At 43.5% G+C, this 27,482-nt stretch overlaps 1 protein-coding gene across 4 annotated transcripts in view; it reads left to right on the top strand.

The window, feature by feature from the left end:
• Window positions 1–27,095, top strand: part of zbtb5 (zinc finger and BTB domain containing 5) — a 37,336-nt gene extending 10,241 nt beyond the window's left edge. For all 4 annotated transcript variants that reach the window (XM_072517000.1, XM_072516997.1, XM_072516998.1 and 1 more), the window contains one exon: window positions 23,151–27,095. In XM_072517000.1, coding sequence (XP_072373101.1) covers window positions 23,155–25,191 — 2,037 coding nt within the window. In that variant the 5' untranslated portion in view covers window positions 23,151–23,154 and the 3' untranslated portion in view covers window positions 25,192–27,095. The remainder of the gene's footprint in view (window positions 1–23,150) is intronic.
• Window positions 27,096–27,482: the final 387 nt, after the last annotated feature.

Raw genomic sequence — 27,482 nt, 5'->3', positions numbered from 1 at the left:
GGAAGATTGTAAAATGAACTTAAAAGAGTAGTTTGTGATATGGGCGGCACCGTAGCACAGTGCTTAGCACTGTTGCTTCACAGCGCCAGGGTCCCGGGTTCAATTCCCGGCTTGAATCACTGCGGAGTCTGTGCCTTCTCCCCGTGTCTGCGTGGGTTCCCTCCGGGTGCTCCGATTTCTTCCCATAAGTCCTGAAAGACGTGCTTGTTAGGTGAATTGGACATTCTGAATTCTCCCTCGATGTACCCAATTAGGTGCCGGAGTGTGGCGACTAGGGGCTTTTCACAGTATCTTCATTGCAGTGTTAGTGTAAGCCTACTTGTGACACTAATAAAGATGATTATTATTAGATCTTTCCTTTTGGGCTAGAATCTTCTGGACAGACTGTATATAGGTCCAAATATAGATCAATATCATGTGGAGTTGTGTGTACCACTTTAATACAAAGTGGTCAATGGACAAGAGGTAACCTCTTCAATAAGAACCCTATCTTTATTGACGAGAATGGAAGAACACACAATGCACTTTCTTCCATATAAGGCAACATCTGGCATGGAGTCTATTTCTGGAGATAAACTTATAATAATATCTTTATTATTGTCACAAGTAGGCTTACATTAACACTGCAATGAAGTTACTGTGAAAAGCCCCTAGTCGCCACATTCCGGTGCCTGTTCGGGTACACCGACGGAGAATTCAGAATGTCCAAATTACCTAACAGCACGTTTTTCGGGACTTGTGGGAGGAAACTGGAGCACCTGGAGGAAACCCACGCCGACATGGGGAGAACATGCAGACTCCGCACAGACAGTGACCCAAGCGGGAATCGAACCTGGGACCCTGGTGCTGTGAAGCCATAGTGCTAACCAACATGCTACCATGCTGCCCACTTGTAATAGAATCTTTTGAGACAGACATTCAGGGTAATCTGATGTTCATTTATCCCTCCTGTAATGTACATATATGATGTTGAATCATCTTTTACTACCCAAGATGCCCTAGGTTTCTGTCACTTTGAGAGCTTAAATCAAATCTATCAGACGACATTTAGATTAATTCCCAAAGCACTGTTAAATGGCAAAAGCCTGTGTTCTATTAAAGAGATTTATGGTATAATGTGCATAAGTATAACTTCAGAGCTAACCCATGCATGAGACAACGGACAAGGACAAACTTCAACCAAAGTAAGAGAGAGCAAATATCGCCTATCGTTCCAATCCTGTAGAACTGCAGTTTAGGTTCCAGGATCATCTTTTTCTCCCACTTGTATCACCTGAATTCTGGAGTGCAACCAAAGCTGGAGAAGGCAATAGTCGTTCTGCTAACCTTTTGATGCCAATGAAAACTTGACGTCCTTTGCCATCCAGGTATTGAACGAACGAGAAATAAAGTTCACTTGATGGCACTGGCATTTTCCACCTTTCAGCTGAACTATAAACACCAAGAAGGCAACATCTATGCGGATTCTGTTGATTTCACTGGAAACGATGTTAAGAGGTCCTTAAGTTGGCCCCTCTGCCCCTAGCTCCTGATTGATATCTGCACATCTGCTGGGCATGTGAATTTAGAATGAACAAGGAATCCGACTCAATGATGTTCCCTGAAGTTGGAGTCACTCTGAAGGCTCACACATGAGGAATGGTGAGACGGTCAAACTAATGCTTCTTCGGATTGAGGAGATTACCCGTTAACATCTTGACTAGAGAGAGAACATCTGGCCAAATGAATGCTTCCTTCTGTGGTGAGGCCTATCACTTTTTTTGTTGTTGCAGGAAACTTTCTCTTCTGGATCATCTTTTATTGAATAGTTTATGAAATGGGCTTTGATGTTCAATCGGACTTATCTCCTTTCATTCTCAGTTATGCCAGCTGTGGCTCCTCTAAACTTTGGATTCAAGTCTCTTTGCACAGTAGTGAGGAATGCCATGGTGTTGGAGGTGTTACCTTTTAAATTAGAAGTTAAACTGAGACCCCCACCTATTGTCTCAGGTGGACATAAAAAGATTCCATGATATTTCAAAAGAGGTGGGGGGGGGGTCATCCTGGTGTACTGGTCGATATTTATACCTAAACCATTAAAATTCTAAATGCCTTAATAAAATATTTTCTTTAAAAAAATATTTATACCTAAACCAGCATTGCTAAAACAGATTATCTGGTCATTATCACATTGGATTGGATTACGCAGAGCAATACTTTTCACTGTACCTCGGTACACGTTGATAGATCTGTACTTGGTTAATATATCCATGTGTCGCCGCACTCCTACATCACTCGACAGAACATAAAACAGAGCTTCATGCGTGGAGTAAATTGTAGCTTTATTCAGTCAGTTTTCAGTTAATTAGCAAATACAGAGTTTTCGAAAGTCTGTTTGTCCAAGCAAATACAGATGACTGAGTTGAATTTAATACAGATTACAGTTCTTGATAATTTCTTCAAATCAAAATACACAATACAGAGATGTTGGAAATAAACAATGGCGGCTTTCAAAGCAAAGCACAGGAGATAGCTTCAAAAATGAAATAAGATGATCCCGGGATGAATTGTTCATACCGGCACCTAGCTTTAAGGTAATTGCTATCATCAATGTTCTGTCCCCTTTCTGGCTGTGATTGGGTCATAATAATTATAGTTCATTCAATTCGATTGAAATGTCTGTCCATCAAATTTTGCCTGCCGCAATATGGTGTGATTGAGATATTGCTTTTCCCACCAAGCTTTATCCGTTGCCATGAAAACTGGACTAGGAACATAGCCCAGATTTTCATACTAACAAAATGTGTCCTTGCATCTGTCGGGCCTATTTTAATCTGATCATTCCCATGCTATTCAGCAGTTTTCACTGTCATGTTTGAAATGTGTGACTTTAATAAACCATTTTACTTCTAAACCATTTCTTCCTTTAAACTTATTACATATTAAAAAGGTAGATTTCTGTCACACGTGACAATAAACAAATCCAATCCAATGTACTGCTGCCTTTCAAGTGACTGCACATCAGATGTACTTCATTGGCTGTAAAGTGTTTTAGGACATCCTAATATTATGACAGATGCTATATAATTGTAAAACCAAAAGAGAAAATGGTGGAAAATCTCAGCAGGTCTAGCAGCATCTGTAGGACGAGAAAAGAACTAACGTTTCAAATCTAGATGATCCTTTGTCAGATGCTGCCAGGCCTGCTGAGATTTCCAGCATTTTCTCCTTTGGTTTTAGATTCCAGCATCCGCAGTAATTTGCTTTTATCCTATATAAATGTAAGTCTGTTGGACTTCCGCTTGTGACCATGGAGTGAGTGGTCACAAAATAAAGGGCTGTTCCTGTTCAAAGTCACAGAAAAGGGCTCTTTTTACCCAGATCTGGGTGGAATTTTGATGAAAAGGCATAGGTGAATGTTAGAGGAGCCGTTTACCCCTGGAACGGTAGGTCTTCTGATCACCGGACCTGGAAGAAAACCGTGAGCGGTTTGGCTGGAAAGTTGAAACAGTCTTGTGCTTCACAGACCGTCTCTTCCAGCATGCAGGCGGGAGAGGGGCAAGCTGTAAGACCCCAGATACAGGAACTGCTGACTTTTATTAAGGAGGAATTCCATAAACAGGAAAGAAATGCATGAGGATCATGCAAAGGCCATTGCAGAAGCACCCCTGAAGAGTACTTTGGAGCGGATGGAGAGGTGTTTGGAGGTGCAGTGGTCACAGATTCGGGAGATCGAAGGAGTGATCTCGGACCACAGCTATCATGTGGTGGCTCTGGAGGTGGAGGTGGGGCTCCTAGGAGACCTTTGTAAAACGCTGAGGGCAAAGGTGGAGGAGCAGGAGAATGCCTCGAGAAGGCAGAACCTGCGAATAGTGGGCCTGCCTGAAGGAGTGGAAGGTATGAGTGCCACAAGATACGTCTCAAGGATGCTGGCGGGACTGGTGGCAGAAGGGGTGCTAGATAAGGCACCTGAAGTTGACCGAGAGCATAGATCTCTGAGGCAAAAGCCTTAAGCTGGGGAGCCGCCGCGGGCGGTGATCGTGAGACTCAATAAATTTGTGGAGAAAGAGAAAATTCTACGGTGGGCCAGGGAGAAGCGTAGCTGCGACTGGGAGGGAAATAACATCCGGATTTATCAGGACATCGGAGCCGAGTTGGCAAAACGGCGGGCAGGTTTCAACAAGGCCAAGGCGGTGCTGTACTGGCGGCAGATCAGGTTTGGGGTGATCTACCCGGCGAAATTATGGGTGACGTTCGGAGGCCGGGAGTATTATTTCGAGACCCAGAAGCGGCCGAAGACTTCATTAAGGAGCATGAACTGAGTGGGCAATGCTTGGGAACCGGGGTGCTGGCACTATGTAATTGTCGGGACCTTGTTTGAAGTGGGTGTAGGGATTGGGGGTTTTTCGCCCTTTTTTGTGGGGGGGGGGTTCTGTTCAATGTTGAGATTGTAAGGAGTTGCAGGGGTGAAAAGTTTATGTGGGGATGGATGTTCCCCTCCTGTTTTATGGGACTGTTTGTGATTAACATCTGTTTGTTTGCTTTTGGAGAAGGCTACCTGGAGTTCAGGAGAAGTCCTTGTTTGGGTGGGGGAGGGTAAGGCCAGCAGGAGGCCTTCTTCTTTGAGCTGAGGAGTGGGAGGGAAGAGGGGGAGGTCATTAGGATGTGCCTTTGGGCAGGGGCAGCTGTGCTAGCAGGTTATGCTGGTGAACAGAAGTGAGGTGTGGTGGGGAGAAGGGTAAGGTATGAATGGCAAGGGAGCTAGGGGGGTTTATGGAGAGGATGGGCATGGTGGGTCCATGGCGCTCTCAGAACCCAGGGGGAAGGGAGTATTCCTTCTTTTCACCCGTCTATAAGGTGTATTCGAGGATTGATTACTTTGTAGTGAGTCGGGAGATTTTGGTTGGGGTGGAGGGGGCAGAGTATGCGGGGATCGTTATCTCAGACCATGCACCCCACTGGCTGGATATTCGGTTCAGTACCATGTGTGTGTTTATATCTGAGCAAACTGGGTTTGAAGTATCATCCAAAGAGCACATCTCTTATAATACAGCAACCTCTCCGTAAAACCGATCTCGGGATGGATGGTTATTTAGTAGGTTTCTGTTAATCAGGTGTCCAATGATCTGGCGTTTTCAGCTGCTTCATACTTGGAAATAATCTTACAGGCCACACTGATTGATCTGTTAATCAAGCAGATAAAGAAAGCAGCAAATTGTATCCCACTGTGCAGAGTGATGTTGTCCAGTAAAATATTAATGCTCGCCAAACCTGTGGCGATCAGGCCCCCACGCCACATGATACAAAAAACATGCAATATTAATAAAACAAATGTGCACTGTTTTGAAAATAGGTTTGGGGTTTTAAATCATCAGCAATCCAGATTGATACATACTGCTAGAGCCAGGAGAGCAACTTCAAAAGGTTTTCAATCCAACTGTTCCACAGAGCAAGCCTTCTGCATACTCTCTCAAAGGGTGGTGATACTCTTAACTGAAGTGTTCTCTTCCTAACACTGTGCTCCAGTTTATTTGTTTTTAAGTTTTTTTCAAGAATACATTATTCTATCTGAATTAATGCACCTTGGGAGACTCGGGGAGGGAAAAGAAGCGTCAAATCTCTAAATTGGCATTTGCGGTCTGTCTGATCTTTGCCTTGCTTATTATGCACTGTTGTCTGCCATTTCCAAACACAGCACCTGGACGTTTAATAAATGTTTTGGCTCATGCCAACCTCCTGTAATCTTTCCTTTTACTCTAAAGCGCGTTATTCCTTTTGACTGTTTATTTCAATTGATTTGTTAAAGTGACGGCTAAATATATTTGGATGTTGCCGCACCCCCTCAGCTTACCAAAATTACCCATTTCAACCCTCTGGCAGCCAAGCAGCGCTGCCCGTTACTCAAAGTTATCTGCAAAAAAAACTCCACGTGCAAGCGAAACAAAATAAAATTCTTCAGTTTACATCCCCTATGTCAACAGGCTCCCCAAGAAACTTTTGAGAGCAAATGGACTGCTGTCGTTTTGAAGGGCAGATCTAAATGTATCGTTATTTAGACACACTGTCAGAAACAGAACACTTCATCTACCACCTTTTAGGGAGTATATTGGAACATAAGAATTAGGGAGCAGAAGTAGGCAATCCAACCATTTGAGCCTGCTCCACCATTCAATTAGATCATGGCTGATCTTTTCCTGGTCTCAAATCCACCTCCCTACCTGTTCCCCATATCCCTTTAACCTGTTTTTTTAATCAGAAAATATATCGAGACCTTCTCTGTGGAATAGTTGGATTGCAAAACCCAAGTTATTCTCCTAGCTCTTGCATGCCCTCCGGCACTCTTCAGTGAACTAGGGTTGACCCCTTGTCTTGGTTGTAATGGTAGAGTAGGAATTAGCCAGGCCATGAGGTTACAGATTGTGTTTGAATACAATTCTGCTGTTGATGGCCCACAGCGCCTTATGAATGCCCAGTTTTGAGTTGCTGGATCTGTTCGAAAACTATCCCATTTAGCACCGTGGCAGTGCCACACAATACGATGGATAGCATCCTCAATGTGAAAACAGAACTAGAGTAGCCTGTTTAGTCTCAACAACGATTGTGCTGTCGGGTCACTCCTGTCACAAACCGATGTAGGCACATTGGTAAGGATGGCTTTTCCTCTAGTTCGTTTCTCACCACCTGCTGAAGGCTCAGTCGAACAGCTATGTCCTTTAGTACCTTCCCAGCTTGGTCAGTAGTGGTGCTACTGAGCCACTCTTGGTGATGGACATTGAAGTCTCCCAATACAGATTACATTCTTTCCATTCTCTGTGCTTCTCTAAGTTGTGTTCTGCATAAAGGAGTAGTGATTCACGGGGCAGCACGTGGCACAGTGGTTAGCATTGCTGCCTACGGCGCTGAGGACCCGGGTTCGAATCCCGGCCTTGGGTCACTGTCCGTGTGAAGTTTGCACATTCTCCCCGTGTCTGCGTGGGTTTCACCCCCACAACCCAAAGATGTGCAAGTTAGGTAGATTGGCCACGCTAAATTGCCCCTTTATTGGAAAAAAAAAGCAATACGTGGTAATCAGGAGGTTTCCTTGCCCATGTTTAACCTGATGAGAGACTACGTGGGGTCTGGAGTTGATGTTGTGGACTCTCAGGGCAACTCCCTCGTAACTATACCATTGTGCCGCCACCTCTGCTGGGTTTGTCCTGTCATTGGGACGATTGATGGTGGTGGTGTCTGTGGCATTGTCTGTAAGGTATTCTGTTGAGTATGACTGTCGGGCTGTTCCGTGACTAGTCTGTGAGACATCTCTCCCAATTTTGGCACAAGCCCCCAGATGTTAGGAAGAAGGACTTTACGGGGTTGACGGGGCTGAGTTTGGCGTTGCCGTTTCGGGTGCCTTAAGTCGATCGTGATGGTCGCTAAAGTGAAATAATTCTGATTGTCGACCAAACAGGTTGCTCATGTTTTAAAATTAAATTACCAGATGCAAGCAGCACAAATATGAAGACAGAAACTCACAAAAATGAAGAACAAAATCTAGAATTCATTAATCCAGCAGTGGCATAAAGGGGATAAGGACCATATGCACCAGTTAGACATGCTGAAAGATGAAAAATAGCACAGGCATGAAGTGGCTCAGTGCCAGCTCAAGAGGAAGGAAACAATTGCAAGTTAACGCAGGTAAGAGGTTGAAGAAATGAGGAAGCTCTGCACAAGGCCAAGGGGTAGAGGAAAGGACCAATGTACCATTGACTGCCAAGGAAAATTAAATGTGAGATTGGTGAGTGGGATTCTGGTAGATCTAATTGGTAAATGAAGATCAATTCTACTACCTTTATCTGTATTCCAAATTTTAAAAAACATTGATTAATTCTTGAGGATGTTTGAATTATTAGCAAATGAGCAGAACTAGGATAACTGGAATGTTGGTTCCACCAATTAGCGGTAAAGAATTTTCCATTGTGTAGATCTGACGAATAGTGTGAATTATTATGTTGTAAAGTCCGCTGGTTTAGCACAGAGCTAAATCGCTGGCTTTTAAAGCAGACCAAGGCAGGCCAGCAGCACTGTTCAATTCCCGTACCAGCCTCCCCGAACAGGCGCCGGAATGTGGCGACTAGGGGCTTTTCACAGTAACTTCAAGCGGGGCTGGTTTAGCACACTGGACTAAATTGCTGGCTTTTAAAGCAGACCAAGGCAGGCCAGCAGCACGGTTCAATTCCCGTACCAGCCTCCCCGAACAGGTGCCGGAATGTGGCGACTAGGAGCTTTTCACAGTAACTTCATTGAAGCCTACTTGTGACAATAAGCGATTTTCATTTCATTTCAAGTGAGCCCTTCCTACCATTTTCCAAATGATTCTTGGCTGAAATCGAAAATATGGTTCGAGAGAGAAGTGCATATAAAGTTTGTTTTATAGAAGGTTGCTAGATCAAGATTTTTGGGATCGGAGACCAAGTATGCCAATCACTTAATAGTAACTTGAGAAGAAGGAAGCCAACAATTGAATCTGTGGAAAGAGACATAGGTAATGTTTCAAATCCATATGACTCTTCTTCAGAGCTCCACGGACTCTAAACGTTGTTTCTCTCCCTACAAATGCTGCCAGGTTTGCTATGTTCATCTGGCATTTTCTGCTTTTATATATGAAGCCAACAATTGGTTGCATAGATAAATGATCCATACTGATTAACTCATTGAGCTAAATGATCCTTCTGCACCTTGAGAGGGGAGCTGGATTCTATACATCCTGCAGGGAGTTGCAAATGAACAGATTGGTTAACAATGGCCAGGTCATTTCACCTGAATAAGTGGTAGCAATGACTTCACCACCTTCCTATTGAGATATGTGTGTTAGGAAAGAGCCAAGGATGGTGGATGACAACTTGGGCAGTGAGGAAAATGTATATTTTTTTGTTCTGAAGTATGAGAAGTTGCCTGGACCAGTTAAAATGGATTGGAAGCATAAGCTCTGTACCTGGTTTGCAGGAAAGATAGTGGCCATTTGCCTCAACTGGTCTATATTGGTGCTTGTGCACTACAAAAGCCTTCTAGCCCCTCTTCATCGAAGCCAGTCAGTTTATCCTTCCATTCCGTTTTCCCTTGTGTACTTATACTAGCCTCCCCTTAAATGCACCGAAATAAACAGAAACATCATCCTTATGTCTACGCCAACAAACGTTTCATAACCTTATAGACTATACATGTTATCAGGTTATACCTCAGCATTCTCTTTTCCAGAGAAACAGCCCCTGTCTGCTCAGCCTTTCCTGATAAACATAGCCTCTCTGTTCTCGCATGCTTTTAGTGAATCTTTATTGCATTGCCTCCTGTGCCTCTATATTCATTTTATAATATGAATACGCCCATATATGGTCTAGCTAAGTTTGATACAACGTTGGCACGGTTTTCCTGTTTTTCAATTCTATTTCTCTGGAAGTGAACTTCCCCCTTCTTTGTATGGCCTTATTAACCTGTTACTACTTGTAATGATGTGTATCTATATCTCTAAATCAGTAGTTCTGAAAGTTTTCCATCTGCTGACCGATTAGGTGGGCTGCGAGGTATCTTGTCCTGTCTATTTGTCCTGCCCCACCTGCTTTCATTTGCCACTGCAAACAACCTCATCAGAGTTAATGGGAACTTACGAAAGCTATAAATATTCCACTGATTTTCTGCTATTAACAATAATCTTTATTGTCACAAGTAGGCTTACATTAACACTGCAATGAAGTTACCGCAAAAAGCCCCTAGTTGTCACATTCCGGCGCCTGTTCGGGTACACAGAGGGAGAATTCAGAATGTCCAAATTACCTAACAGCATTTCTGTCAGGACTTGTGGGAGGAAACTGGAGCACCCGGAGGAAACCCACGCAGCCACGGGGAGAACGTGCAGATTCCGCACAGACTGACCCAAGCTGGGAGTCGAACCTGGGACCCTGGTGTTGAGAAGCAACAGTGCTAACCACTGTGCTACCGTGCCGGCCAAATAAAAATCAATTGTTCATGCCATAAACTGTAGACATTTTCATGTTCTAAACATTAAGACTATAAGAGAGCACGTTCATTTTAAACGTTCGAGTATGTGTTATAATATGCTATACGGTTATGAAAGGTTTGATAGTGTAGACATAAAGATGATGTTTCTGCTTATTTCAGTGCATTCAGGGGCAAGCTATAAGTACACAAGGGGGAATGGAAGAATAAACAATCTTCTGAAAAACGAATACTTGCCCTGCATCTATTTATTATAAATAATATTTTATTAACATTTTCATATTTAACAAACACAATCTGAACTGCACCACAACTATGAAAATTGTTCAAACATGGTACAATTGTGCTAACACAGAAAAACACATATCAAAGGCTTCAACCAAAACCAAGCCCCCCCCCCAAACAGCTGATGATAATTAACTCTTTAAAGTGAGCGATCAATGGCTGCCAACTCGGGTAGAATCACTCTGCTGATACCCTGAAGGTGTACTCGACCTTTTCCAGGTATAAAAAGTCCATAAGTTCACCCAACCAGGCTGAGGCACTAGATGGAGCAGCTGCTCTCCATCCCAGCAGAACTCTCCTTTGGGCTATCAGCAAGGCAAAGGCGGGTACATCCGCCCTCACCCCCGTCCGCAGCCCCGGTGAGTCCCAACACCCCAAAAATGGCCACCAACTGACAAGGCTCCAGATCAATGTTAAGAGCCGCTGACATGGTGTTAAAGAAGGAGACCCATCAGCTCACCATCTTTGGACAGGACCAGAACATGTGGGTATGGTGGGCGGGCACTCGAGAACACCGCTCACACCTGTCCTCCACTCCCATCAAAGAATCCGCTCATCCTACTTTTGGTTAGATGAGCTATGTGAACCAGCTTGGGATGGATGAGTCAGCCTGGTGCAGGATGAGGTGAAATTTACCCTACAGAGGGCCTCATTCCACACCTCCTCATCTAAGATGAGTCCCGACCCGATCTCCCATGTTACTTTAATCCGATCAAGCGACATAGATTCAAATGAGATGATCCACTCCTAGATATTTGAGATCTTCTCTTCTCCCCCCCCCCCCCCCCAACCCACCCCCAGTTCTTGCCAATCGTAAGATTTCCTCCAACAGGGAAAGGTGTGGCGCTGAGGGGAACGCAAACTAATTCGCGCAGTTGAAAATATTGGAATGTGTATCCTTGCTAGTTGGAGTTTCGCTGAGAACTCCTCCCAAATGGCGAGTTGTCCATCTGTATACGGATCTCTAAAACACTCTAGCCCTTTCCCTTATCATGCCTTAAAACTTGAATCCAAACCAGGTGGCACAAACAAATACTTACCATTAACAGGAGCCAATAATGACATGGCCCACCGCTTGTAATGTTGTCTGAGCTGTCTCCATATCTTCAAAGTGGAAATCACCACTGGGTTTGAGATATATTTTGTTGGGAGTGATGCCCTTACTATGGCCCATAGGCCCAACCCTTTACACAAACTTGCCTCCATCCACCCCCACATGGTGTTGATTCTCTGTACCACCCGAACGCCTTCTCCATGTTGCCCGTCCAGTAATACATAAAGAAACGGTAGTGCCAAGCCCCCAACTGCCGGCTCCTCTGCGAAATCTCGCGCCCCACCTGCCCATACAAAGGAATTCACTAACTTGTTCACCCTGGCAAAGGACGATTTAGCGAGGAAGGTAGGAAGGCATTGGAACAAAAATAGAAACCTTGACAGAACGTTCATCTTAATGGTTTGAACTCTGCCCGCCAGGGAGGCTAATCCATCTCTGCAAATCCAGTCACACCTTATCTAACAACTTATAAAGAAGCTACCTCTAGCCCGGTGAAAGGGTAACATCCCAGATTGGCTCCCCTCCCTGGGGACCTTTCCCCAGGTTTAGCTTGTAGCCCAAGAAGGTGCCAACGCCCCTCAGCAGCTTCATAATCTCGTCAATACAGGAGACTGGATCTGTGACATACAGGAGCAGATCATCAGCATAAAGCAACACCCTATGTTCCCCCCCACCCCCAAGGTCAATCCCCCAGAAGCCATCAGTGCCATCGCCAGAGGTTCTATCGCCAGTGTAAAAAAGCGGTGACAATGGGCACCCCTGTCTTGAACACCTGCTCACAGGGAAGTATCCCAAACTTGTTGCATTGGTGTGAACGGTAGCCATGACGTTCTTGTACGGCAGCCACACCCATGAAATTAATTTATGCACGAACCCAAACCTCCCAGGTACCTCAATGAGCCACTTCCACTCCACTCTGTTGAATGCTTTCCCTGCATCCATAGCTATAATCACCTCTGCCTCGGGGGGTCAAGGAAGGCAAGAAGACAACATTCAGAACCCACTGTATATGAGATAACAGCTGCTTACCCATCACAAATCCCCTCTGGATCCTCTACCACTATATCTGGGACACATGTTTCTAACCGCAAAACCAGCACCGTTGCCAGTACCTTGGCATCCCTGTTTAGCAGCAAAATGAGCCTGTAAGGACCACATTTTGTGGGGTCCTTATCTTTCTTTAAAATAAGGGAGATAGAGACCTATGTAAGGAGACCTGCTCGAGGCAGGTAACCTCAAGCTACAGCATCGTTGAATATATCTACCAAGACTGGTACTAGCTGGTCTGAGATTTGGTTGTAAAATTCAACAGGATATCGATCAGAGCCTGGAGCCTTGTTTGTCTGCATCAACCCAATGCCCTCAGCACCTCATCCGAGTTCAGGGCCTCCAGCTCCCCACTACTCTCCTCTTCTACTCTTAGGAAAGACAATAATAATAATAATCTTCATTGGTGTCACAAGTAGGCTTACATTAACACTGCAATGAAGTTACTGTGAAAAGCCCCTAGTTGCCACACTACGGCACCTGTTCATATACACTGAGGGAGAATTCAAAATGTCCAAATTACCTAACTAGCACGTCATTCGGGATTTACCTGTCTAGAAACTGCCATATCTGACTTCCCCTCTTTACAGGTGGCTCCAACCTATACATATTCCTGTAGAAAGCCTCAAATGCCGTATGGACTTCCCGCGATGCTGTCACTAAACCCCCTCAAGTTCTTGACCTAGATAATCTCCCGAGAGCCACTGTCACCCCAGGCGGTGCATCAACTCACCACTTGCCTTCTCCAGGTGCTCATATACTACACCCCCTCGCGTGTGTTAGCTCTTTCACCGCCTTTCGTGTGGATACCAAGTTAAACTGCACCTGGGGCCGCTTCCTCTCCTTATCTTGGTTTAAGTGGTTCCCATAGTGTGAAGAGAGAGACTGATCCATTGCTGTTAAACGTGATGTACTCCTCAATGGCCTCGGCTCTGCGATTGCAGAACCCCTTCTCGCCAGAGAAAATAAGCTTCAAGAATGATGTTCGATAAAACCCAATACTCCCTTCAGCCCACGACATTTACAGGAAACCGCAATAAAAGAGATCCCTTCACAGCGCCTCTCGTTTAATTGCACCCCAGTCCATATTTATTCATAAAGTCCTCCACTTCTTCAGATGTCTCATAGAAAGAATCCTTGGCCTGGCGTGTGACCCGCAGCCTCACCAAGCTCACCATTCTGAAACGAACGCCCTTCTTGCAGAGCAGTGCCTTCACCTTGTTAAAGGCCACCTGTTACGTCGCTAGTTCTGCACCCACATCTTGATACACTTGTATGGTGCTATTTCACGTCGCAGTGCTCCTTGGCCCACTGCAGGACCTTTTCATTCTCTCGGAAGCTATGGAACCAAATGATCAACGTACAAGGTGGTTCACTCAGTCGCGGCCTCTTACTAAGAATAAGATCGGCCCTGTCGAGCACCGGGGGGGGGGGGGGGGGGGGGCGGAGATGAGAGACCACTATAGCCCATCATCTTCCAGATCAGCGATATGTACTAGGTGGGGTTCGCCATTCCCTCCGGCAATCCCACAGCTCTGAGGTTCTGCCTCTGACTGATTTTCCAAATCTTCGACCTTCAACCTTTTATTATCATCGGCCACCACTGCAACCTTGACCTCGAGTGATGCAAGCTAGTCCTTGTGTCTCAGAAGCGCCTCCTCGACACCTTTTGGCGTTCTGCCATTTTTTTAACTTTTCTAACAGCTTAGTAGAGCTCCGCCCGGACCGGTCCCAGCGCCGCCTCTATTTGCATATTCTGTCCGATATCCGCATCCACTGCTTCTCAAAGTATAAGTTGAAGTGTTTATTGAATTCTTCTGCTGACTGCGGCTCTGCAGTGCCGAGACGTACCACGAGGCTCCCCAGTCCCTTGAGAGCAGGGGGGGAAACCTATCCTTTTTTTTAAATTTAGAGTACCCAATTCATTTTTGCCAATTAAGGGACAATTTAGTGTGGCCAATCCACCAACTCTGCACATCTTTTTGGTTCTGGGGGCGAAACCCACGCAGACACGGGGAGAATCTGCAAACTCCCCACGGACAGTGACCCAGGGCCGGGATCGAACCTGGGACCTCGGTGTCGTGAGTCAGCAGTGCTAACCACTGTGTCACCGGGGTGGGGGGGGGGCTATCTTGTCGGTCTCTTGCGTTTTGTGTTTTCTCGATCGGAGCTCCCAGAAGTGCGACCCCCCCCCCCCCCCGCCCTCCTACGTATCGCACTGGAAGTCTTCCCTGCATTTATATTAATCAGATAACCAACAGTTACAAATCTTGATCAGAAAACTACATTGTTGTTGCTTGCACCCATGATGTTTCTTGCTGTGTCTATCTGGTTGTGTGACATTATGCGAGTGGTGCGGAGGAGTGTTCTGGTCTGTTCCCTCTTATGGTCCTGGCCCTGGCGTTGCTTGTTAAGTGTCTCGTGTTTTAGACCAGCCCATGGACCATCAAATGGATCTTTATTATCCAGTATGTGGTTACCTTATTCTTTCAACAAAACTGTAAGACCTATTTTAAAAATTTATTATTGCAAGGGATGTGGACGTTGCTGGCTATGCCAACGTTTATTCCCCATCCCCAATTTCCCTTGAGACGGTTGTAATGAGCTGCCTTCTTGAACCGCTGCAGTCCGTGTCATGTAGCAACACCCACAGTGCTACTGGGGAGGGGTGGGTTCCAGGATTTTGATGCAGTGACACGGAAGGAACAGCGATAGTTCCAAATCAGGAAAGCATGTAGCTTGGAGGGGAACTTGCAGATAGTGGGGATCCCATGAATCTCCTGCCCTTGTCACTAATAGGGGGTCACTATTTTGGGGAGGTGCTGTCAAAGGAGACTTGACTAGCTGCTGCAGGGCATCTTATAGACAGTACATAGTGCTGCTACTGTGCCTCAGTGATGGATGAAGTGGTTATTTAAGATGGTGGGTGGGGTAAACATTCATCTAGGGTGGATCCATCCAGACCTTATCTTGTCTAAGTTCAGTTAACTTATCAATTAGTTCCCCATTTTTTATCTTATTTGTCTTTCTGGCAACATAATTCCTGGCAACTGCTCAGAGTGTAAAATGTGGAGAAAAGTGGCAAGACGTGTTTTGTGCGAAAGATTCTGAAAAACGACCCAAAACACTTGTTAATGTTACCTCATTAGGTTTTCAGAAGAGCTGAATATTGTGTTGTGGTTATATCTTCTAATTTAAGTTGCCTCTGTGTATATTTATTTCTCGTATAAATGGCTAATGGTTGAGTCCGAAATAGCCGTTCTGTCAGCGTGTGCTTTTCCCAGCGGAGAGTTAAGTATTTGGTGCACTTTAATTAGTCATTGGAGTAGATTATTAGCCAGGAGGCATGCTGTATCCCATTCACTCCATGAATATAGATGTGGTTCAGTTCATAAAGTTCATGGGCCTGCGTATGGAAATGTGCACGAATAATGTGGGGCCTACCTGAATTGTGACCTAGTTATTGTCCATCCTCCGTGGAGTAACTCGTGTTAAGGAGAAGAGGATTGGCGCTCGCTGTCGAGGCAAGCTTTCTGAATCTTTGAGCAAAATCTTCACACACTTGGGGAGAAAGCTTGATTATTAGTCACAGGATACTAGAGAAGATTCCTTCCCCTGATATGAGCTGCGGGGGGACAAATTGACTAGTTTTCTGTTTTACGATCGGAAAAAAATAACAATCAGAAAAGGAAACCACGTGTAATTTTGTCAGAAAAATCAATGTCAGATATCTGAGTGCTCAAAACAAGTAGAGTTGGAAGATTTAAGTTTGGACGTTAGCTTGGAGTGTTTCTTCATTGAGGTATATTTCCACCTGCAGCCACAACATACTTTTAACCTTGTATCATTGCGGGAACTTCAAATTGTGTGATTGTGCATTCTTTGTTTTTCCCCCGTGTAAACCTGGAAATGTGAAATTAGACAGAAAGCAGTGTATATTCTGGCATGTGTGTTTGGTTTGTATTTTGCCTCTCTGGTTTCCAGATTAGCCTTGGGCAAAATCCAGTGAATCCACATTAATCTGTATGTTTGCATCAAAGTGCTTTCAGTATGTTAAATCTTGCCAGTCAAATAGTTGAAAGAGAAAGCCTAGCTAGCTCTTTACAGATGTCCAATATAATTCATTAATATGGAATTTCCCTGTGGAACGGTTGCTCGTTCACATGAAAATGGAGATCTTTAAACCAGATGCTCCTAGATTTTTCGAATCCGATGCAGGAATATACCAAGCAATGTTCACTATTTGTCATGGATGATGTAACCGAGCTAAGACTTCACATTACATCATCGTGACTAATTTCTAAAATTTAAAAAACTGGACAATGGCTGTTTAAAATGACCTGAAGCCATGTCTAGCTGTGATCTTTGAAAAATAGGAGCTAATTTGGTTGTATCGAAGAAATGTGCGCCTCTGCAATCGGTGAAGAGATGCCAATGACCCTGTGGATTGCAGAGACCAAATTCAAAGGCCATCTATAGTCCATAGCCAGGCCTGGCCACTTTAGTCTGCTAGGACAAAGAACCTAGTCAAAGGACTATGCCCTTTTGTCAAAGCCAACCAGAAAAGGGGGAGTCATGTGACATGACCCTCTAGCTGGAGGAACATGTAATATTGCCTTATGGAGTTGCAACTGCCACCTTCCATCCAGCAAGCAGTAGTTGAGGAAAAGGACTCTATCCAGGTGAATACCTTCCCCATCTATACTGTTTCTACTGGAACTTCTGTACTATCACCTACAAGACTAATTCATCTCTGCGTTCCTATCTCATTGTAGAAGTCATCCTTTCTGGAAAAGTAAATTATCCAGCATCTGTTTTAAGCCTGCTGATCTCTGTGAAGGATTTTGGACTTGAGTGTGCATGGATAAACTAACCCTCTTGAGTTTACCCTATCTTTAGTTTGCTGTGGGGTTGCAAGCAACTGATAACGTTTCCATTAAACACCAGAGGTCTTTGGAAAGCATTCTTTGACCAATCTTGTATAGTCAGAGCAAGGTTATTGTGGCCAATAAACCACTGCCTATAGATGGAAATGGATAGCATAGATGCTTTCCATCTCCTTCACCACCAACAAAACAAATGGATTCAAAATACTCCAGTTGTCATTACGGAAATTATGTCCAGGGTATTCTTCAATGTGGCCCAGATGTGAAGTAGTCGAGGACACTTGATGTGTTTTTTGTAGAAATATCTTTTGAACATTGTGAGTTTATTGACGAGATGCAGAGATTGCATCTGCCTATGTTAAAGGTTTCTTTGGTGCCTCTTGTTTCTTTGATTTGGTGGGGGGGGGGGGGGGGGGGGGGGGGGGGGGGGGAAGCAGCTGTATTAATAGACCATTTTCTACAGCTATAACGTAGTGAGCGTTCAGCACAAGGCGGCAGGTTCTCACAGATGTTGGACAATAAAATCAGTCAAGCGATTACAGTCACCTGTGTGTTCCGATTAAGGCCTTTCCATTCTGACCGACCTTATTTTGCAAATAATACTGAATGGGGAATAAAGAAGGACCAGGCCAAATTGTTTGACTTATTTTGAATATTTTTTAGATCATCATCTCCCATAATTCACTACTTGAAAGGTGCAATATAAATACGATCAGTAGAAGCTGATTGACGAGAGACACAAAAGGCTGTGATGTTGCTAGCTGTTAGCAGATACTTTCTATTAATGGAACGAACCATTGCAGCATTAGATCTATCTTGCACAAAAGAATGTGCCGGGTTTTGTAGGACTCCCTTATTTACAGCCCTGCAGAATATTTTACAGGAGCAGAGGACTAAAAACCTGAGACAAGGGTCAAATGTTCTTTTTTTTTTTTTATTCTTAGCCCTCACTGTAATGCCCTCCAGCAAGGGTTTTCAATCTGCTTTATTAAATCCAATTCTGCCAAGGGGAAAATCTGTCTAATCTAAGTTCAACAATAGAAATATATGATCTGAAAATGAATGGCTCATGACTGATTATTATACTGTTGTCACTGTAACAGCACAGGATAAATTCACTAGGATATCATCAGAGATGAAGGGCTACAATTTGGAACAGAAATTTGCAACGTTCCTAGTTTCCCACTGGAGTAGAAATGGTTGAGGAACGACCTGATGGAAGCCATCATGATCACAAAGGGTTTTAATGAGTAAATCTATTCTTGGATTGTCCCTGTAGTCACACTTCAGAGTGAAGATGTCCTTGTGGTAATACTTTGTCTCTACAGGACATGTAAGGACAAAATCTTAACCATGGTTGCTGTTGAGTAAGTGTGTCTACAATGGCTAGGTTGATGAGGTTAAGTATTAGTTCCTCATCACCATCTGATGTAGTAGGCCCTGTCAGTTCTATGGCCAAGTAACTATTGGTGAGACATTAATATTTCCCACCCAGAGTGTATTCTGTGCCTTTGATTCCCTTTGTTCAACTTGGAGGCATGCACAAATTGGCTATTTAATTTATATAATCTTTTATAATCATTAATGCCAGAAGTAGGCTTGAAAAAAAAAGAATTGGGTATTTTATAAATTTAGGGATCATTCATACTCCAAAAAGACAAGTACTCCATGTTTGTGGCTGTATTTAACATGTAGGTGTAACACTCTCACTACTGAAGAAGCTGAGGAATCAAACTTTATGGATCGGAATTATTGACAGGGATCTATGTTTGGTAACTCACCTCGGGGTCAAACATGAGACCAAGGTTGCGAACGGTTTGGTTTAGCCTCAAGACAGTTGCCAAGGACGGGGGGAGTCAGTGACTCATGAACAGAATTTATGGTGTGATATTTAGTTGGAGCTAACTAGTTTTCAGTCTTGAACGTCTGACGAGCAGTGCGACAAATCAGGACGGCACGGTGGCACAGTGGTTAGCACTGCTGCCTCAGTGCCAGGTTCGATTCGGGTGACTGTGGAGTTTGCACGTTTTCCGGGTTTCCTCCCACAATCAAAAATATGTGCAGGTTGGGCGCATTGGCCATGCTAATTAGCCCCTTCGTGTCCAAAGATGTGTAGTTTAGGTTACGGGGATAGAATTGACTTGATGGGCTGCATGGCCTCCTTCTGCACTGTAGGGTTTCTATGAGACAGCCGAGCAGTCGAGAGAGATGGTGATTAGGTAGAATCTGACATGTTTTCAGATGATGTTGCTGAGCAGCAATATGCAGTTGAGGAATAGGAAGAGACCAAGGATAGAACGATGGAGGACACCAGAGATCCATGGAGGACCCCAGAGATAACAGTCCTGGAGCAGGTAGAGAAGCAAATGGAGTTGATTCTCTGGCTACAACTGGATTAACAAGGATGGACCCAGTGAGTCCAGTCCCAGTCCCAGTGAGTCCAGTCCCAGTCCCAGTGGGACGGTGACGGTGAGTGTGACGGTGACGTGAGGATGACAGTGGCTAGGTGTTGGAGGAGGATGGTGTAGTCAAACACACTCAGCAGGTTAAGAAGGAAGAGGCATGCTTGTTTACCACGGACACATTCATACAGACTGTTATTTGTGACTTAAAAAAAAATGTAAGTACCCAATTACTTTTTCCAATTAAGGGGCAATTTAGCATGGCCAATCCACCGACCCTGTATATCTTTGGGATGTGGGGGTGAGACCCACGAAGACGCAGGGAGAATGCGCAAACACCACGCGCACAGTGATCCGGAGTTGGGATCAAACCCGGGTCTTCGGTGCTATTTGTGACTTTAATGAGGGCTACTTTATTACAATGGCATGGACGAAAACCTTATTGGAAGGTGTCAGTCAGAAAAGGGAAATGTGAAAGACACACAGATTTGAGAAATAACAGCACATTGAAGGACATTGCAGGTGAGGCAGTTGTTTTCAAGGAATGAGGATGATGATGGTAGAACTAAAGGGTGAGGAGAAGGAACCATTAACAATATCAGCCACCATGGGGGTCAGGATGGAAAGTTGTTAGGTATAAGGACAAGAGAGCAAGCAGTCTGTCTTATGGACATGAGGTGACATGGGAGGAAATTTCAGATTTCTAGCTCGGCTAGGGGAAACCTTTAGAAATTTGGCTGGTTGGACTAGGGGAAGCAGCAACCAACCAGTTGAACTTGGTGACAAATATGTCCATGAGCTCCTTGTTCTTGTAGTTGAAGTTTAGGTGGAGGCATAGGAATTAGGAGCTGAAGTAGGCAATTCATCCCTTCGAGCCTGCTCTGCCATTCAATCAGATCATGCCTGATCTGTTCCTGGCCTCAAATCCACCCCACCCACCTGTTCCCCATATCCCTTTTAACCCTTCTTTTCAAATCAGAAATATATCTATCTCCTTCCCTTTAATGACTCCGATTCCACCGCACCTTGGGGCAGCGAGTTGCACAAATTCACTTCCTCTGCGAGAAGTGGTTGTTCCTCATCTCCGTTCCAAAGGCGCTAGAGGTTAAGGAGTTCAAGAAGATAGTTTCATGGTGGAAGTTTATTTGCATTTCAGTATGATCCTGGAACAATGAGCAGTTTTGGCAGAGGCGAGTAGGACCACATAGTGCTTTATATGGTCCAGCCAGATCTGGCCATGGATGACTAAACCGGTAATCTGTCATAAATGTTCAAGCCTGTTTCTCAGTAAATAGCAATACAAAACCCAGAATGCCATTTAGAAAACTATCTTATTTACTCACTATATCAGCATCTCCTAGACAATCTAAATAAGACTGGGTATCCTGACTCGCTCTGTAAGCAGCATCATGGTAGATCGTGAGTGTACGCGTCTTAAAGGTCCATTACAAAAAAAGATCCGTGTTCCTTTTATTATTAGTGCATGTGTCTCTTAATGTTTCAGTATAGTAAGCAGCTGTTTCGAAGTCATGCTGCAGCGATTTTTGATGCACCGATCTGGATGAAAAGATTGTGAAAGTCATTGCAGAATTTGTACATATTTATAATTATATAATTTAGATTGCTTATAATCAGTATTTGGACAAATGTTTATTTTACAATAAGTATTGTGACAATAAGGTTAATATTTATGCTACTATCTTTTATCACTAATGTAATGAACCTTGCAAGAAATAATTATACATCTATTCTAAGTAGAGCTTTCTGTGATAAAAGCAAATTACTGTGGATACTGGAATCTGAAACAGAAAATACTGGATAATCTCAGCAGGCCCGACAGCATCTGTGGAGAGAAAAGGGAGATAACGTTTCGAGTCTGGGTGACTCTTTGTCAAAGCTTTCTATGAATTGTCAGAGCTTTCCATGAATTGCTTATAGAGAGACTTGTATTTTATCTTCAAAATGGTAGTTGATCACCTCAATAGCTTGTGGAGGTTAAATGCAGCTATCTTTGAAAAATATTGCCATACAAAAAAATCCACGATACACAAACTGAACCAGTTTCCTTGACTCGGTGTGCTAATAGAAGTATTCCTATATTGCGAAGTTCTTGATTGAGTAGATGTGGAGAAACTATTTACATTGGCAGTTATGTCAATTACCAGAGGTCAGATTTAATATAATTGACAAAAGAACCAGCCAGAAAATGAAAACTTTTTTTTAATGCAACATGATCTGGAAGGCATTACCTGAAAAGGTGGTAGAAACCAATTTGATTTTAATTTTCAAAAGGGAATTGGATAGGTATACTTAAAGGGGAAAGTAAATAAAAGGGGAAAATAAATACAGGGCTCGAGGGGAAAATAATATGGTAGTGGAACTAATTGAAAATCTCTTTCAAGTGTTGGCACAGGCGCACTGGGTTGACAATCGTACTGTGTAAGATGCTATAATCCAAATTGTTGCTGATAATTCAAAAATTGAATGCTCCCTATAAATTATTAGTATATATTGCTTCTGCAGTATTTAATTTCCAGAACAGCTTTTCCGTTATTTCTTCAGCTCTGGTTATTTTGGGGGGAAAAGCAATATTTTAAAGTGAATATTTTGACTTTACCTACGGAGGACTAGGCAGTTTCTGCTATTGGAGATAACTGCAATCTTGTATCTTCAAAGCTGTTCCTGGCTAACAGCCTAGTTGTGCATGCTTGGAGTGTGTGTGCTGTTTTGTCCCATAAAGTGGTCAGTTGTACCGTGTAATATTTGGAGACATTGACAGTTTGGACCACATTGAAGAGGTGGCCCAGCATCATGGGTTCAGTGTGCTGCTGTTGGTGCTAAGCTGCTTAGTCAGTTTTAAAATCCACGTATGACTGGTTATATTGCTTTTATATTTATCACAACCAAATAAAAATTCATAGCTTTAATATTGGCAGAAATGTGCAGATGAGCAGAACTCTTTTTTTCTGCATCAGAGAGACTATTTAAAATACTGGCAGAAATGCTCCAGATGCGGTCGTGCTTTGTGCAGTGCAACTGAGGCAGTGAACATTTGGAAGTGCACATGTCAAGTTGCAAAAACGTCTTGCTAGTACTGAATTGGATAAGTACATTCCTCTGTTGATTGTCCTGCACTCCTGTGAAAGGGAGAATCTGACTGAGTTCCTTCATTTATGTGTCATCTCAGCTAATAGTAAGCATTGTGGTAACATGATTGAACAACAAAGCCACTGACAGTCTATTGCTGCTGTCAGTAAGTGGAATCATTCATTTTAAAACTGTGTGCTTAATTAAATAATTACGTACTTGCTATAATGACTTATAGTTGTATAAGGAACGCCGTAGGCTGAGGCCATTCCATTGTTTTAACACATTCCCCATTATTCTTCACTAACTGCAAATAGAATGATTTGTGATGAGGCCTGTTCATAGACAAAGAAAAACGATGAACTGGGAAATGAGAATTGCTGGACAAACTTATCACTGAATTTCTTTCTGTTTTACCAGGGTCATGGATTTTCCAGGCCACTTTGAACAAGTCTTCCAGCAGCTAAACTATCAGCGGCTTCATGGGCAGCTCTGCGACTGTGTCATTGTTGTCGGGAGCCGTCATTTTAAAGCTCATCGCTCTGTTCTTGCAGCATGCAGCACCCACTTCCGTGCTCTCTTTACTGTCCCAGAGAGTGATCAATCACTGAACATGGTTCAGCTGGACAGCGAAGTAGTTACAGCAGAGGCTTTTGCAGCCCTCGTCGAAATGATGTACACGTCCACGCTTATGCTAGGAGAGAGTAATGTTATGGATGTGCTGCTGGCGGCTTCCCACCTTCATCTGAATTCTGTTGTGAAGGCTTGCAAACATTACTTAACAACCAGGACTGTACCCATGTCCCCTACAAGTGAAAGACTTCAGGAGCAAAATGCTCGTATGCAGAGGTCCTTCCTACTTCAGCAGCTGGGCTTGAGCTTGGTAAGTTCTGCCCTCAGCTCCAGTCAGGCAATGGATGAGCAAGTCAACGTGAACTCATCACTCCGCCATCACTTGGAGGATCAGTCAACTGCGTTTCCTGTCCAGCGACTGCAGAAAAGGAAAGCCATTCCCGATGAAAGATCAAAGAAAAGGATGAGACCTTCTGTAGACGAGTCTATCATCACCGAGGAAACGTCGGATAATGGACAAGCCGTGGTCCATACATGTGAGGAGCTCTTTACACCAGACTCCCTGAAGCTAGGGGATGGCTCTAAAACTGATACAATTGTCGAAAACAACGTGGACAATGCCATCATGTTTGAACAGGCCTTCAGCACGGCAGAAGATAATCAGGTGCCCAGTCAGTCAGATAACACTGGAGTGGGCCACTCACAAACATCCATGGCTTCTCAAGCGACTCACATTGAAACTGCTTTTAGTCAAGATCCTGCTAATGAGAAATCAGGTTTTCACTCCGAGACCACAGTGAATGGAAGTGAGGAGCACGTCCGAATTGTGGTGAAAGCTGAACCCTTGAGCTCACCTGATCCTCAAGATGAGACAAGTGATGTTGCTTCACAAGCAGAAGGTAGTGAGTTGGTGGAGGTCGAAGGTGGAATGCCTTGTACAGAAAAGCTAGAACTTAGCCCAGAGAGTAGTGACCGGAGTTTCTCCGATCCTCAGTCTAGTACTGACCGGGTCGCAGATATACACATGCTGGAATCTGCAAACACCGACTCGAAACCTCCCTTTCACATTTCCACTTTTCTAAATAAGAACCGAGCAAACAGCTACGGTGGGGGCCAGAACGCTGATGACAACATTCCGAACACAACAAGCGATGGCAGAATAGAAAGTGAAGCATCTTATTTAATAAACCCGGTGTCCGGGGTTTCTGCTGGTCCCAACTCTGCAATTGTGGCAGCTCGAATTGAGAATCCATTTAATGATGGTCCTGAAGCCCATTTCATGCGCCCTATGCACGACTTGCTGGGCCTGACCTGCGGCCAGTCCTCCGGGTACAAAACTGCAGGAGAGCCATTCCGATTAGACTTTCCTCGGCCCAGTTCTGGATTACACTCACTATCCAGACAATCCATCATTTCATCCCGAGGGGGAGCCAGTAATTTCCCAGGCTATCGTCGCATTGCTCCAAAAATGCCCATTGTATCCTCAGTTGGAGATGGAGGCTCCATTTCCCAGGACAATGGCTCCAATTCCCAGATCCGCATGTTGAACAGTACCTCTTCTGCTTTTGAAAATAATCATTCTTTGCAATCAGGTCCTCCCCAGTTGACACGGGCCTCTGCAGATGTACTTTCAAAGTGTAAGAAAGCCATGTCGGAACACAATGTGTTGGTGGTGGAAGGTGCTCGTAAATATGCCTGTAAAATTTGCTGCAAGACCTTTTTAACATTAACGGATTGCAAGAAACACATCCGTGTTCACACAGGAGAAAAGCCCTACGCATGTTTAAAATGCGGGAAAAGATTCAGTCAGTCGAGCCACTTGTACAAGCATTCCAAAACAACCTGCTTGAGATGGCATGGCAGCAGCTTGCCAAGCACTCTACTTTGAGTTTAAACTTTCAGTGCGGCTCAAGGATGGTGATTTTAAAAAATTGCTTGTAAAATGAAAGCTGAAAATAAGACTTTTGACTGATTTTAATTAGCAAAGTGTCAGTAAAGGTGCTGAGTCCAGGGCAAATTAAATTTTGTAGAATTTAGTAACTGTATATATGTACTGCACTTTTATATGCTCTTAAGCTGTTTGTTTCAGTAGTTGCACACTAATGCAAATCTGCTAAGTGATTAGTACAGAGTTGTGTCTGTTTGCGTATCTTTCAAAAGTTTAGCTTGTGTTTTATCTCCTTGAAGATACTTAAATTAAATCAGTAAGCGGTGGGAATTTATGAAATTTGAGCTTCATATACTATTGAAAGAGCCTTTAATAACCACACCACCATTGTGCTGGGCGACTCCAGGGGAAATGCGTTCAGCGCTCAGAGCACATTCTGATCCTTCATTTCTGTTCGTGATATTCCAGCACCATCATCAGCACTAGTAGAAACGTTAGATGTAACATCTGAAAGGAGGCAAGTATTGCAAATTTAGGGTAATAAAGAGAACAGCCTCTGGAAACCAATTAGAAGTTAAATGAACCCAGTTCTGCTTGGGGCTCTGCTTGACAGCACAAAGTTGTCCCGAATTTGTCACTAAGTTTCTGAACATGTGGAGCTCCATATTGCATTTATCTTATGCTGTATATGTCTTGTAATTGCAGCAAGCACAGACTGACCAGACAAGTGCAAGTAACACACACAACCTGGTTGATTTTTTTCGACTGCATTACTGGTTTGTGCTGATGATGCACATTAACTTTCTCCAGGAGCAGGACTCGATGGTTTCCTGATTTTCCAGCTACTGCTAGTGATTCTGAATTTCATGATTCCACAGTTGATGCCACTGCTTTAAAGCTCCCCCTTTCCCTCATTGACTCTAGGTTTGGTTTAGGATACTGTCCCTCCCAATACTCCAGATAGTCGTCAGGCCTGGGCGACATGCTATTTTGCAGATCAGTCTGTCACTAACAATGTGAACCTATGACACTGGGTGCAGGCAGGTCAAATATTTCCCATTTCTATCCTTATCTTTTACAAGCACAAAAATTTGAAAAGACGATTTCCAGTAAATGTAACCAATTCAGTTCGACTTAAGTTTTGAAAAGAACAATAGTAAAATGGAAGAAAATCAGCCTAACTGTCAAAAGCAAAAATATCACCAGTGTTAGTGCATAAATCACATTCTGCTTGTAAGATAGTGACAGTGCTGCTCAGTTATACAGTATACTTTTGGTCTGGAATATTTATTCATTGATTTCCAAAGGCAACACACTTTTCCAGGATATCATGTCAAGTTTATGGATGCCAATGTGGTCTTTGTAGATTTTTAAAACAAAACTATGGTTCTATTGAAGATTGGCAATAATTGAGTGCACAGCACTTTCTGAACATACGCTGCCCTTTGTTTATGAGCATTTAAAATGTGTCTTTTAACCACAGGTAACTAAAGGAGAAACTTTGAATCTATTTGAAGCATCCCTTAAGTTTTTTTTTTACAAGTCATGAAATATTAGCATTCTCACTCTCAGTATTTAGGGACTATTACAATGTGAGGACCAGGTTGATTAGCAGCAAATCCAAAGTTTCAGCTATATGGATCTTCTGCCAAAAGTTATTAGAATCTGGAGCAATGTGAAAGGTGTATTTATTATACTAGAGTGTGTGAAGAGCCTTGTGCTACTAGTTACCCTGACTCGCGATTGATATGCCAAAAAATTGCTATGGAATGGGAATAATGGTGAAAACACTGTCAAAAGTATGCTGTGTAGTATAAAGTAATTTTGTACAGTATAAACATGGTCTCTGTAAAAAGGTCAATATACTGTGTAATGAATAATAAAATTCATGTCCACAAATTCAACTTGAGAATATTATTTAAGATCTGTTCTTTTATATAAAAGTACTTTATATACACGGTGTAGAGTACTTTGCACTATGTCGTTTAAAATAACATGCTGCAATCCACAGGATCTCTCAATCATTCAAATTAGTCTCTTCAGTCTCTCTATCACAACCACATTCAAATCAGTCTCCTCGGTCTCTCAATCACTACCACATTCAAATCAGTCCTCGAAGGAGAAATCAGTGAAGCAAAGATTGAAGTTACTCTAATTATTGCTGAAAAAGCGACCTGAAGCTTCCACATGTCTCTCTTTTTCAGCAATACTCAAGTTCTGTGCCACCAGATGTCTAAGTTACTCTATGTGCATTAGTTTAGTGACTGATCATTAATGTGGGATATAAATAG

This window comes from Scyliorhinus torazame, chromosome 9 (assembly GCF_047496885.1).
Source record: "Scyliorhinus torazame isolate Kashiwa2021f chromosome 9, sScyTor2.1, whole genome shotgun sequence".
NCBI classification, from domain to species: Eukaryota; Metazoa; Chordata; class Chondrichthyes; order Carcharhiniformes; family Scyliorhinidae; genus Scyliorhinus; species Scyliorhinus torazame.
The sequence above is the reverse complement of the archived record's forward strand: the minus strand, read 5'-3'. Positions and strand labels throughout refer to the sequence as shown.